General features: G+C 48.8%; 2 protein-coding genes across 2 annotated transcripts; both read left to right on the top strand.

The window, feature by feature from the left end:
• Positions 1 to 123: 123 nt before the first annotated feature.
• Positions 124 to 5,161, top strand: ENH_00007980 (molybdopterin cofactor sulfurase, putative; the record flags this gene model as incomplete). Its single annotated transcript, XM_013578622.1, has 11 exons — positions 124 to 967; positions 1,825 to 1,929; positions 2,466 to 2,549; positions 2,796 to 2,898; positions 3,128 to 3,334; positions 3,519 to 3,720; positions 3,873 to 4,019; positions 4,188 to 4,323; positions 4,558 to 4,616; positions 4,738 to 4,809; positions 4,922 to 5,161. The coding sequence occupies 11 exons, from the start codon at positions 124 to 126 to the stop codon at positions 5,159 to 5,161; spliced, it is 2,199 nt and encodes a 732-aa protein (XP_013434076.1).
• Positions 5,162 to 6,526: 1,365 nt separating this feature from the next.
• Positions 6,527 to 9,432, top strand: ENH_00007970 (hypothetical protein, conserved; the record flags this gene model as incomplete). The annotated part of the gene is made up of 2 exons (XM_013578621.1): positions 6,527 to 6,575; positions 6,653 to 9,432. The coding sequence occupies 2 exons, from the start codon at positions 6,527 to 6,529 to the stop codon at positions 9,430 to 9,432; spliced, it is 2,829 nt and encodes a 942-aa protein (XP_013434075.1).
• Between the last annotated feature and the right edge of the window lie 3,997 nt (positions 9,433 to 13,429).

The raw sequence follows: 13,429 nt of genomic DNA, 5'->3' as shown, positions 1-13,429 counted from the left end.
GTTGAGGCCCTGAGGGACTCTCGGAAGCTCTCCATGTATTGTGCAGCAAACGCGCCGTAGAGGCAGCGAAAACACCAGAAAGGGCGTTCTTGTTTTATTTCCCCCCCATACATGAAAGAAAGGATGAGGAGACAAGGGCTCGCGTGCGCCTGTGGCATAGCGCTGCTCACTGTCGTTTTGGCCGGCGCTCGTGCTTCTGATGCTGCTGCTGCTGGCGTGCTTGCTGCCACAGACGACCAGCCGTGCAGCTGCAGCGGGGAGACGCCCGCAGCAGCAGGCGTGACGGTGGCGGCCACGCAGCCGCCTCCTTCCATTTCTGGCTTGTCCCCTGAGGGCGTATACTTCATCCCCGAGCCTCTCCCCACTGAAGAGACACAAGAAGCTTGCTTGAAGCAGCAGGAGCAGCAGAGTAAGCCGGATCAACTGCAGCAACAGGAAGAACAGCAGCAGACTCAAGGCCCGCTCTGCTCAGTGGTTGACTCACAGGGCTGGGAGCACCCCTCTTCGTACACTGCCAGTATCGTTTTTGCCCCCGTAAGAGCGACCCATGCGAAGCCCCCACAAGAAGGCCCTCATATTGAACTTCCTGCCTCTGAAAGTTCCAAAATAGCAGCAAAAGAAAGAGTGAGAGAGGGCCCCAAGACTGCCGACGAAAGGGTACCTGCTGCCGCCCACAGCCCCCGTCCCGAGAGCCCCGACACACTGCCTGAGCACATAGAAGGTGTGTTCTCTGCTGCCCAGAAGGAGGTGCAGCAGCTGCTGGCAGCAGACAGCGAAAAGAGCAGCAGCAAGCGCGAAAGGGAGCACCATCCGGAGAGCCTGTGCAGGCGGGGCCGGGCGCCGACGCATGCAGAAAGGCGGCAGCAGTTTTTGCTGCAGTTCGGAGAAGACTATTCACTCAAGGCAGAAGAAACTGCTCAGAAGCAGCTGCGAAGGCTAAAGGGAGATATCTACCTGGACTATGCGGGTCAGACACTGACACACACCAGGACTAGGACACAAACTAAGACACAGAGTAGACACAGGCACAAACAAAGGTACCAGGAGAGGCAAAAATAGGAAGGAAAATGCAGTAAAGCATTAATACGTTGATTATAGTTCAAGCAGCGATAGAAAATAAGTAAGATATGATATGTCACTACCTACATATGCCACAAGCTCATGAGACAGGCGAAAATGGAGAACTACAGGAAACGCAACGCAGAAATAGATGAGCGGCAGACGCTCTTTCGCCAAAACAACACTTAACAGCAACAAACGGCCCGCAGTTCTGCTGCAGCTTCTGCCGCTGTTGTTTCCATTATATTTACGTTCTTGCTGTTGCCGTTGTGTTACTATGGAATATTATTCTCTCTGCGATCTGACTGAAGACGAGAACAGGCAGTTTTCATGTCCTTTTCTTCCCTATCCATGTTTGATTTCTGACTCTGTCTCGGCTGCACCTGTCCATCTGTTCCATCTTCCTTCGCATTTTCCTGCTGTGTGTTGCCGTCTCAGTCGGACTTGAGTGTGTGCACGCTCTACACCCAGTAGCTGCAGTTCATTGCATATCTGATCTGCCAGTATCTCTGAACCTCTCGCTTTTCCTTCAAGGTTGCCGCCGTTTATATATTTATTTTTGCTTCTTTCTTTGCGTCTGCGCCTTCTGCCTGTTGGCTCTCTTCACCTATATAGGTCCCTGTTCTTCTTGTGTCCGCGTATGTCTTTCTGTATCTGCTTGCATCTGCGCCTGCGCTTCCCCACATGCTTGTGCTACTGAGGTGTCTTCTCCCTGGTATGTGGTCGCATGCCTCCTGCATGTTTTGTTCATCTTTGCGTCTGCAGGCGCTGCCCCTTATCAAGAGCAGCAGCTGCTGTCGGTCTTCAAGGATTTGGGACTGCACGCGTTCGGCAATGCTCACTCCCGCAATCCCTCAGCGAAGCTGACAGGTGACTCCTAGGCCTTCCTAGAGTCTAATTAAGCGTAAATCGCACGTATGCTTGCCTTTCATTTGCTTGCCTATGTATTTCTTTATTTGGATGTGTGTGTAAGCAAATGTGAGTTTTTTTCTGCGTACTCGCTCTTGCATATGCCACGCGTGCATGGATTTCAACATGCGTTATTCCGTTGCAATTATATGTGCGTTAATGTACGAGTGAAATATAAAATGAAACACGATTTTTCACGGGAAGAAAAGAAAGCAAAAGCAAGCATTTGAGGCTTTCTAAAGTCCTCTGCAAACACCGAAAACGCCAGAGGCATCAGCCTTCAAGCGAGGTCCTACACACAAATAAATGAGTTTGCACACAATAATATGTACAGCATTTTTTACACATACATGCATACGTGAATGTAAAGGTGCAACTACGGCTGTACGTGGAAGTATATGCTTGTCTTTTGAAAAATGCATATTGCCGGCAAACGTGCTGCTGCAGCTGCTGCTGCAGCTCCTGCCGCTGCTTCTACAGTTGCCGTTGTTCCTCAGATGAGAGGACTCGAGAGGCCCGCGAGTTGACCCTGAAGTTTTTTGGTGCTGAGGAAAGTGACTTTGCAGTTGTCTTCACTTCGGGTAAAGAGCCGAAATATTATGTAGAATTTTTGGTCATACCGCTTTGGACCAGCCTTCTTCTGTTTCTGCCACAGTTATTTCCGTACTTCTTGTTAATCTTTCTAGTTGGTATTGGCGTTAATGCTTTTGCTGCTGCTGCTGTCGCTGTTGTCGTTCCGACGTGCTGTGCTACTATTGCTGCTGCTGCCCCTGTGTTGCTGCTACTGGTGTTGCTGTTTGGTCAGATGCCTGTCTCTCTGCGTTCAGGCGCCACTGCAGCTATAAAGCTGGTTGGTGAGGACTTTCCCTTTAGTGGAAAGTCGAGTTTTTTCTATTTAAGAATAAATCACAACTCCGTCTTGGGCGTTAGGTGAGCTTTCTTCTTTCTAGCTTTCCATTTTGTCCTCGTTTTGTTGCTTTGGGTGGCTTGACATCTGCTTGCAGCTTGGAAGTATATGCACTGCCTTTCATATCTTTTGTTTCTAGAGGGAAACACAGCCCGAATGGAGCCAGAAGTACCCGACGCAGCAGCGACTCGCACCACAGCTCGTGGTACAACTGCATTTGCGCCTATGACTCTGTGTTTGTCTGCTTTTTAGAGAACTTGCATACGCCGCCGGAGTGGAGGCCGTAAGAGCGTTATCAGAACGCGAGGTGAACTCGATTTTGGCGGAGAGGGAAAAGGAAGGCTTGAAGACTGACTGGAGCGACAGCTCCTCCCACCCTTACTGTCTTTTTGGTTTTCCTCTTAAGGATAACTTTAATGGCACGTCATACCCCGTTGGATGGATAGAAAAAATCCACAAGTAAGACAGCACCTGCCCTGTCAGAGCGTTTTCTCTCCTTGTCTCATAAGCCTTGTACCTTGTTTGCCCGTACGTGCCTGGAAGCTGCAGCACTGAATTAATACATCTTAGATGAATTTCCGTTAATTTACTCAAGTATGTGATGTCACTGTCTTTTGGCGTTGTCTGTGGCTGCGCACTGCAGGTTCGGGCTTTCCGATGGCTGTCGGTGGCTCGTCCTCCTTGATGCAGCTGCTGCGGCGCCGACAACACGGATTCAGTTGTCTGGAAATGGGCTGGAGAAGGCTGCAGACTTTCTAGCGGTGTCCTTCTACAAAGTGTTCGGATACCCCACAGGATTGGGAGCTCTAGTGCTTAAACGCAGCGCCGCAGATGTGCTCAAGAAGGTGTGGAGCCTTTGCTGCTCCCTAGCATTTTAGAAATAGGATTTGCGGTGCTAAAGTCAATTCGGAGCGATTTCCCCTAGCAGTGGCTCTACTAAAAGCGCTGAGAATGGGGAAAAAGGTGTAAATATGGGCGGATGCGGATGCTGCTGCAGGTCTACTGGGGGGGAGGCAGTGTTTCGGGCTCTCTATGCGACGCGCGGTGGCAAAAGCCGAAGAAGGACATTTCTGCTCGCCTAGAAGACGGTACTGTCAACTTTCTTTCCATTGCTGCCATTAAGTATGGCTTTGCAGCTCTCCAGGTAGGGTTTTTCAAACTCGCCGCAGAATATCGCTCTATCCAGCTTGAATTGGAATACCTCGAAGGCCGTATGCTGTGCACGTGCCATGTATGTAGGCAGTTGCTAAAGCCAAAATCAAGGGATTTTAGAAAGGCATTTCGTCATGCGTTCTGTGCTTCTATGCCCCAGGCTATTGGAATGGACCAAATTGAACGGCACGTAGCGTCGCTGACTCGCCATCTCTACCGATCGCTGAAATCTCTCCGTCACCGAAATGGAGCTCCGTTTGTGCTTCTTTACTGGGGACGCACGGAGGAACCTTCCGGTATGCTGAGCATGTGATCATTAGTAGGGAGCCTGTTTGGTTATGCTTGCTAGGTCAAAAGCAGTTTCTTCGTGTTGTGTCATCCATGTGTAGTGCGCGGCCTGTTTGGCCTTTGTCATCTCTCTTATTCTATGAATATTCCATTTTTCTGGCAGAATCTATCGATATACCTTTGGCTGGTGACGGGGTTTTGCTCACTACTGTGAAAACTTTATGTGGGCTGGGAGCATTCAGGCGGAATCGTGAATTTCAATCTGCTTAAGCCTGACGGTTCATTTATTCCATTTGGAGAGGTGCGGCTCGACGTGAAAGTGTGGCTTGTCCACGATAATTTAGGCTTAGTTACTTAGGTGTTTTTGTTGCCTCACGTGCCGCTGCTCACTGAGACCACTTTGGCTGTGCGCTTCTATTCAGGTTGAGGCCAGAACGGCTGCCGCAGGCATTCATCTGCGCACAGGATGCTTCTGCAACCCTGGAGGCTGCCAGGTGAATCTCCAAGTCCCTGTCAGTGTAACTTTACCCCCTGCATTACTCTTATATGTTGCCTTCCACACACCTAGAGGGTTGCCTTCTTGCTCTGTCATCCACTTTCCCTCAGGATTTCTTAGGACTAACTGGTGCCGAAATTGTCAATGCAACTCGCGTAAGAGAAAGTTGTTCAGACCCCAGTGGTGCCGTGCTCGTTCGTCCATCTTCAGATTTCGGTTGGATTGGATCTGGGCCACGGATTCATTCAAAGGCTGTTGGGTCTGTACGGATTTCTTTAGGGTATCTGAGCACGTTTGCTGATGTAGACGGATTGGTTGACTTTCTTGTGCATGCATTCCTGTGGCAGTAATGAGGGCGAACCGTGTACGGCAAAAGTTGACAATGTATATGACGCTCAGCGGAGTCTGAAGTTCGCTGATATGTGCAAGTGCCAATTCAAGTGATCATACTGAATTGAGCGTTTCCAGCATGCAGAGTCCTTTGCTGTGGACCTAGTACACATGCAGTTTTTTATAAAAGGAATCTGGACTCGCGAAAAGCCATGGAGTAACAATGTGCAAATGCGGACTGGCGACTGAACATGCTGATTTCGTCCATGCTTGCCATGCTTGCGCTTGCCCCTCTGTGCAACATGTCGCACAGCATTGTTTTTCGACCTTGTTGCCGGCTGGCAATTGGGCATTATATTGACCGGCAGTGTAAATTTCGTTTCTGCCGATGTTCCATCGCGTGAATGCGAAGGTGGAAGCTTACAGCACAAACAGTCTACGGACTCGGGTGCAGCTCACGGCTGCCTCGAGTGCGAAAGATGGCTTCCTTTGTACATACGATTTTATCATTTGCCTGGCGATCTAAGTCTTGCTTCAACACATGACTTCCAGCGTTGCCACTTGCCAGCACTGGCAGGCATGCGCTCCAGATTCTCATATACACAGTTAGCCCAGCACTGAACAACGCTCGAATAGCTTATGAGAAAGAGCTCGCCTACAGCATACGATTCGTGAACCTGCATTCTGCTAAATAGCATGCATACTGCATACTTATTTCTAAATTTATGTTTTTCAGCTATGTCAGACACTGTTTCAGCATCACGGAGGAGAACTGGCAACCTAAGGCACCTCTGACTCCCATACTTTGCCTTTGAGTAGGCTGAAGCAGTTGTTTCCCTTCTAATGAGTACTCAGTTTTGACTAAAAATTGGCTAGATTTGGAGTTGTGCAAGGAAGCACCCATAGCTCAGAACCATTTCGGAAGAACAACGCTGCCGATGGTGTTGTCCGAGCTGGGTCACTTTGCGGTGTCTTGACAGCCGAGAAAACTTCGCTGTGATTACTGAATCAGAAAGCACAACCAAACTTCGATTCTCACTTGGTACCTACAATTTACTTCCGGTAATTTCAGGTATTCAAGTGTCAGTTCCCCCAACTACTCGCGGGCATTAGGCGTCATCTTGCAGTCCAGTGGTGTCTGGTGTTCTCCAGCAGGCAGACCACCTCTCAGTTAACCGTCTTCCTCCAACACTGCACTTCTAAGTAGGTAACAACAGTTTGCCCAAATCCAAATTTTGGCCTTCTCATTTTCGTATGGTGCCTCTTTTCCAGCCGTTTTTTAGCACGGAGCCCTCGGCGCGCTCCCTCTTAGGCCGACCGGAAGTTACGGGCCATCACTCCGATCCATCTTTCCCCTATTCGCAACTTCACTCTTTTTCACGAAAATGACGATCCTCTCTTCCCTTCGGAGATGTTCAGCTCCGATTCTGCTCGGTAAGCACTCCACTTTTCTCCGGTTGAGGTTGAGTTCCGTAATTTTTCGGCAATACCCGTATGCTTTCCTTTCTCAGGTGTAGCCCTTCTCTGGGCGCAGGATTCTTGTGCCATGTCGGCCAAAGGAGCTGCTCCCCGCAGAGAAGTTGATTTACAGCAAATACTGGCGATTTTCCCTGGTCTGGACGCGAGATACCCCGTGATCCGTGAAAGCCCTGGCCTCTTGGAAGATATTACTGATTTTCTCGAAGAAAAACAGGAAGTCCCAAAAGAAGAACTAGAGGCTGCTCTCCGCAGGTTCCTCTGTGAAAGGGGATACACAGCTTTCTGCTGCAGCGCATGCTACACCAGCACAACGACATCTGCCCCTGTTACGGAACCGTCCACAACGGAAGCAGTTTCAACTGAGCCAAGTACAACTGAGCCAAGCACAACTCAGGCATCTTCAACTGAGGCATCTTCAACTGAGGCATCTTCAACTGAGGCGTCTTCAACTGAGGCATCTTCAACTGAGGGATCTTCAACTGAGGGATCTTCAACTGAGGGATCTTCAACTGAGGCATCTTCCACCGAGGCATCTTCAACTGAGGCATCTTCAACTGAGGCATCTTCCACCGAGGCATCTTCAACTGAGGCATCTTCAACTGAGGCATCTTCAACTGAGGCATCTTCAACTGAGGCATCTTCAACTGAGGCATCTTCAACTGAGGCATCTTCTACCGAGGCGTCTTCGACTGAGGCGTCTTCGACTGAGGCGTCTTCGACTGAGGCATCCTCGACTGAGGCATCTTCAACTGAGGCATCTTCGACTGAGGCATCTTCAACTGAAGCATCCTCTACTGAAGCATCTTCAACTCAGGCATCTTCGACTGAGGCGTCTTCGACAGAGGCATCTTCCACTGAGGCATCTTCTACTGAAGGATCTTCTACTGAAGGATCTTCAACTGAGGCATCTTCTACTGAAGCCTCCTCGACTGAGGCATCTTCTACCGAGGCATCCTCAACAGAGGCATCCTCAACTGAGGGATCTTCAACTGAGGGATCTTCAACTGAGGGATCTTCAACTGAGGCGTCTTCAACTGAGGCATCATCTACCGAGGCATCCTCAACTGAGGCATCCTCAACAGAGGCATCTTCAACTGAGGCGTCTTCAACTGAGGGATCTTCAACTGAGGGATCTTCAACTGAGGGATCTTCAACTGAGGCATCCTCAACTGAGGCGTCTTCAACTGAGGCATCATCTACCGAGGCATCCTCAACTGAGGCATCCTCAACAGAGGCATCTTCAACTGAGGCATCTTCAACTGGGGGATCTTCAACTGAGGGATCTTCAACTGAGGCATCTTCAACTGAGGCATCTTCAACTGGGGCATCTTCAACTGAGGCATCTTCAACGGAGGGATCTTCAACTGAGGCATCTTCGACTGAGGCATCTTCAACTGAAGGGTCTTCAACTGAAGGGTCTTCAACTGAGGCATCTTCGACTGAAGCATCCTCGACTGAAGCATCTTCGACCGAAGCATCTTCGACTGAAGCATCTTCGACCGAAGCATCTTCGACTGAGGCATCTTCTACAGAAGCTTCATCCACTGAAGCCTCATCCACTGAGGCTTCGTCCACTGAAGCTTCGTCCACTGAAGCTTCGTCCACTGAAGCCTCATCTACTGAAGCCTCCTCTACTGAAGCCTCCTCTACTGAAGCCTCTTCTACTGAAGCCTCCTCTACTGAAGCCTCCTCTACTGAAGCCTCCTCTACTGAGGGATCTTCAACTGAAGCCTCCTCAACTGAGGGATCTTCAACAGAGGGATCTTCAACAGAGGGATCTTCAACAGAGGGATCTTCAACTGAGGCATCTTCAACTGGGGCATCTTCAACTGAGGCATCTTCAACTGAGGCATCTTCAACTGAGGCATCTTCAACTGAGGCATCTTCAACTGAGGCATCTTCAACTGAAGCGTCTTCAACTGAAGCGTCTTCAACTGAGGCATCTTCAACTGAGGCATCTTCAACTGAAGCATCTTCAACAGAGGCATCTTCAACTGAAGCATCTTCAACTGAAGCATCTTCAACTGAAGCCTCATCTACTGAAGCCTCCTCTACTGAAGCCTCCTCTACTGAAGCCTCCTCTACTGAAGCCTCCTCTACTGAAGCCTCCTCTACTGAAGCCTCATCTACTGAAGCCTCATCTACTGAAGCCTCATCTACTGAAGCCTCATCTACTGAAGCCTCATCTACTGAAGCATCTTCAACTGAAGCATCTTCAACTGAAGCATCTTCAACTGAAGCCTCATCTACTGAAGCATCTTCAACTGAAGCATCTTCAACTGAAGCATCTTCAACTGAAGCATCTTCAACTGAAGCGTCGAGTACCGAAGCGTCCAGCACCGGAGCATCTAGCACCGAAGCGTCGAGTACCGAAGCGTCCAGCACCGGAGCATCTAGCACCGAAGCGTCCAGCACAGAAGCGTCCAGCACCGAAGCGTCCAGCACCGAAGCGTCCAGCACCGAGGCGTCCAGCACCGAAGCGTCCAGCACCGGAGCATCTAGCACGGAAGCATCTAGCACCGAAGCGTCCAGCACTGGATCGTCCAGCACCGGAGCATCTAGCACGGAAGCATCTAGCACCGAAGCGTCCAGCACTGGATCGTGCAGCACCCATGCATCGACTACCGAACCGACCACCACGCTGCCATCTTCTAGACAATGCACAACCAGCGTCCCAGAGCCGGAACCTTGTAAAATCACCATCACTACCACCATCGACTGCTTCGTCTCTTTCCTATACAGGATTCTCCCCATATTGAAGCCTAATGAAGCCGAAGCACTCACTTCCCACCTGAGAGGAGGCCGTGCATAAGCGCAGCATCAGCTTCGTAATGTATTTAATGTCTTTTTTACTTTGACCGAGCGCGTCATTTGTTGCTCCCACGCAATAACTCTAAACCGGAGAAGTTTCGCGTTTGAATCTTGTTTTTGTCAGTGATCACATGCTCGTTGGTGATTTGCTTTTAATGGAAACGATTTTGATTTCCTGTAACCGGACAATCGCTCTTTCACTGCGAATCATTCGAATATGCAAGCAACTGCAGCGAGCCTTCTCGTCTTGTTTTAATAAAATCCTTTTTGTAATGAAATAGAAGGGGACGATGAGAATATATAAATCAGGCATTTCACTTTTTGGCCTCCGTTTGGTGATTGATTTGTTCCATTCTGTATGGTAGGCAAATCCGATATAGTACGTTTCTAAAACGCGTTGCGACTTTGTGAAAGCATTTGGTCAGTCAGTCGAAAGACAAAACAAGATCTTTTGATCTATTGATCTTATAGTTTTCATCCGCTGCTTAGATTCATTTTTTTTCTCCGAATGACATTCTGGGGAAACAGAAAAAGACAACCAGTGGAGCTTTTCGTGACACTGAGACGGAACTCGCATTCAATTCTCGCGCCCATTCAAATTGTAGTTTATAGTGCGCGCGAACATTATCTTCCAGTGCTTCAGGCGCAGAAACTCATTGCGAGGCGGCGACTTTTGTGCTTTTGTGTACCTCTGTCTTGGTCTTGGAACTAGACATAAGAAGCCCAACAGGATCGGCAGGAGCCCGAATATTTGGCTTGTTACCTGGTTCTCATATGCAGGTTCCAAGATGCGCGGGCGATGTGCAGCAATTAAGCGAAGCTATGGGATGCTTATTTTTTAAGATTCAGCAAAAATAAATTCCAAATTCAGATGCAGCAGCAGGAGTCCTAACGGCAGATACACCCCACAGCGATGACTTGGCATTTAGTCACCGTCCACTGTTTTGGTTAGTGCCGAGATACTGGGAAGCTTGCAAGCAAGAAAACGTCTTGCTGGCGCTCTTCATGATGGGTGAAGCCTGGCAAGTGAAAGGTCAAAGGGCTGATTTGTCCCACGCTTAGCAATCAGAACAGCATCATTCGCTGGACCGCTACTGAGGCAGCCACCACTGAAACCTGTAGCGCCCAGCCCTGCAGTACTGAATCTTCCTGCAACAACGCGCCCATCCCTGTGTGATGAAGCCCAGAATCACCTTCTGTACCATGTACAACTAGATTTCCAGGCCCAAAACCGTGCATGTCACAACAGGAATGTCTACTGCTTCTTCACTTTCCTGCACAAAATCTTGCCCACAGTGAAATTTACGAGTCCTCAGACATATACTTTTCATCTGAGAGGAGATCATTCATGAGCATTGTAGTATCTGCTCAGTGACTTACCCGCACAAATACAGTGCCTTTCAAGGGAATCTTAAAAACACGAGAGTCCTCACAAGCCATAGAAAAGGAAGCTTTCCGAAATTCCTCCTTGAGAAGGAGCGGATGCAGAAGAGCGCCGCTGTAGAGTGTGGTTTAGACCAAGATTCAAGATGGCAGGGCAATACTGCATTTAGATCGCTGATTCTACTGCGATTACGGCGACGAGATAGGCGAAATCTTGCAGGCAGCCAGTAAGCTATGTGCTAGTCAGGACTGCCTTCATTTGAACCACATATTCCTTCAAAAATGTTGAATCATCTGAGTAGCATCGGTAAGGTCAGTGCCACCACTGTTCACCGCGTTCAGCAAGCATCGCGATTCATATCACGTCAGCAAACTAACAGTGCTTATTTCTTTCCAGGGGTGCCTGCTCGAGGTGACAGTGGTGACTGTTCCCCACCGCGCACAGCCACGTTTAGGCTGTTCGGATAAGGATATTGTAGCTGTTTCAACGATGGCTCCATGTCACTTCTCATCCTGCAAAGGCCCAGCAGACAAGGGTGCCAGGGAAGAAACTCCAAGACAAATTCGCGTTCATAGCTTCATCGTAATTGCTGGAGTTGCTGAGCAGTTGCAGTGCCGTTATTTCTGGCAGCCGTTCGTTGTGTGACGCTCATGGCTGAGGCTGACCACAGGCAGCGACGTTTCTCCTTGCCTTTGTCCGTCCTTTGAGCTCTCGCGGTGGCAAATGGCTCTGTGTACAGAGCTGCAGCGAGGTGAAAACTGCAATGCTTGTTCATTATGACGTTTTAGCCTCTGAAACAAAGGACGATCTACATGGAGAACACGAAGCGTTTGAATAAAGCTAAATACGGCGTGAGCGCATTCGAATTGCTGTGCCGCGCATCTGTTCTTGTGACATTGGAGGCCATAGCGCGAGGTTGAGACTAAAAGCGCCCTAAAATTAATGTAGCAATTCTTTCAACTTCGAGAAAGACATTGAACAGGAATGCAGGCAAGCAGCTTCTGCTCTTTGCAATAAGGATATGAGGCTCCACCGATGGCACTGCACGTGTTTCTGAGTAATCTACCATATAACCCTTTTTGTTTCAAACAGACTAGAGTACCTAGTGGCCAGTGTCCTGCCCCACTAATGGCGAGTAATATTCATTCCGTCACTCTTCAACTATAAGCGTTTTCGTCGTTTTTCGCCCATTGTTGAGAGCTTTTGTGAACGGCAGAGGCCCCTATTCACTAAATTATACAGGAAGATGTCAAAGGTAGTAAAGAAGGGAGAAAATGATCTTTGAATGAAGTTGACGCCTGCTGGTGGGGAGTGCATGACACGTCTGCAGGGAAACAGCTCCTCACTCACGAACATCAAATCCAGCTTGTCCACAAGTCGGGTGCCAAAGGCAAGATCAAGGGTCATTTCAAATGTGTCCCACGTAAACACTGTCAAATGTTCCGAAGTAAACACTGCCAAATTTGTGTTCTTCTTTAAATTTGCGTCGCTCTGCTGTGCGGCTTTCTGCTGTGTCCTGTGTGTGGGTTTGCCACTGGCCAAGCTTTCGCCTCTTTTCTTTTTGTTCGCAGTGATCCAATTCGCTAAACATATGTTTGTCTTTTTTCAGCATGCCAATCGGCTTTTTTTGTTTCGGATTGGCGGCTGAGATCGCTAATTCAAAGCCCTTGGCATCCTGCCACTTCAGATCGTTGCTTGATTCAACCCAGGTAGGATTCCGCAGAAAGCCAGCGCCAGACCAGTCATTTAGTTCTCCCTCCCCGAAGAAAGTGGTGGAAGGCAGAGAATTCAGTTCTCCCTCCCCAAAGAAAGTGGTGGAAGGCAGAGAAGCCAAGAAGATCACTTAACAATTAGTGAGGCAGCAGGTTCAGGCGTGGCGAGACAGGCACTCCTGGCAGCTATGAGGGGAAGGAAACTACAAAGATGACTTATCGCGTTTACAAAACAGTCCACGCAAGCAAAAGACCAAAACAACATTGAATTTATTGCTCTGTTCAGAAAGAAGATAAGGGCGAGCGAATTACTGTTCCGTTTCAGCAATGGCCGCTCGCACACAACCCGCAGCTCGGGGAATCCATTGGCTTCCTAGGCCACAGAAGTGTCTGTGCTATCTGTGCTATAAATAACCCTAAAATTGGAACTTTTTAGAACTAATTGTCAATTTTCGGGGGGATTTTGGAGCCATTTCACCCCAGCGGCCTCGCCGCGTTCTGAACTGTTCAGCCTGGGGGGCTGTGAAGTGCAGTTGTGGCTCCGTGAGATATGCAGGAAACTTTCCTTTGGCCACATCGGCAACAAAAGTCCCAAAAAACTTCCAAGTTTGTGCGGGCGAAGTGGCATTTTTGCAGTTTTCTTTCCAGAACATGAAGTGGAACAACACACATTCAATTTGCCACAATGTTCTGCAGCAGGCGGGAATGATGGAGTATATTCAAGAACCTGAGAGTTCCTTTCTACAAGGAAACATGCACCAATTTATTTATGGGTAGAAGGAAAAGGCTTGATCATGTAATCTGTTTATTTATTATTTATTTATTTATTTTTAATTTACTTATTCCCGTTTCACTCAGCAGAACTGGCACGGAAATGCAGCTTCTGGAGTGCAACAACCCCT

The sequence above is a fragment of the Eimeria necatrix genome, genomic scaffold, assembly GCF_000499385.1.
Source record: "Eimeria necatrix Houghton genomic scaffold, Enh_scaff122, whole genome shotgun sequence".
In the NCBI taxonomy this organism is placed as follows: domain Eukaryota; phylum Apicomplexa; class Conoidasida; order Eucoccidiorida; family Eimeriidae; genus Eimeria; species Eimeria necatrix.
The sequence above is the reverse complement of the archived record's forward strand: the minus strand, read 5'-3'. Positions and strand labels throughout refer to the sequence as shown.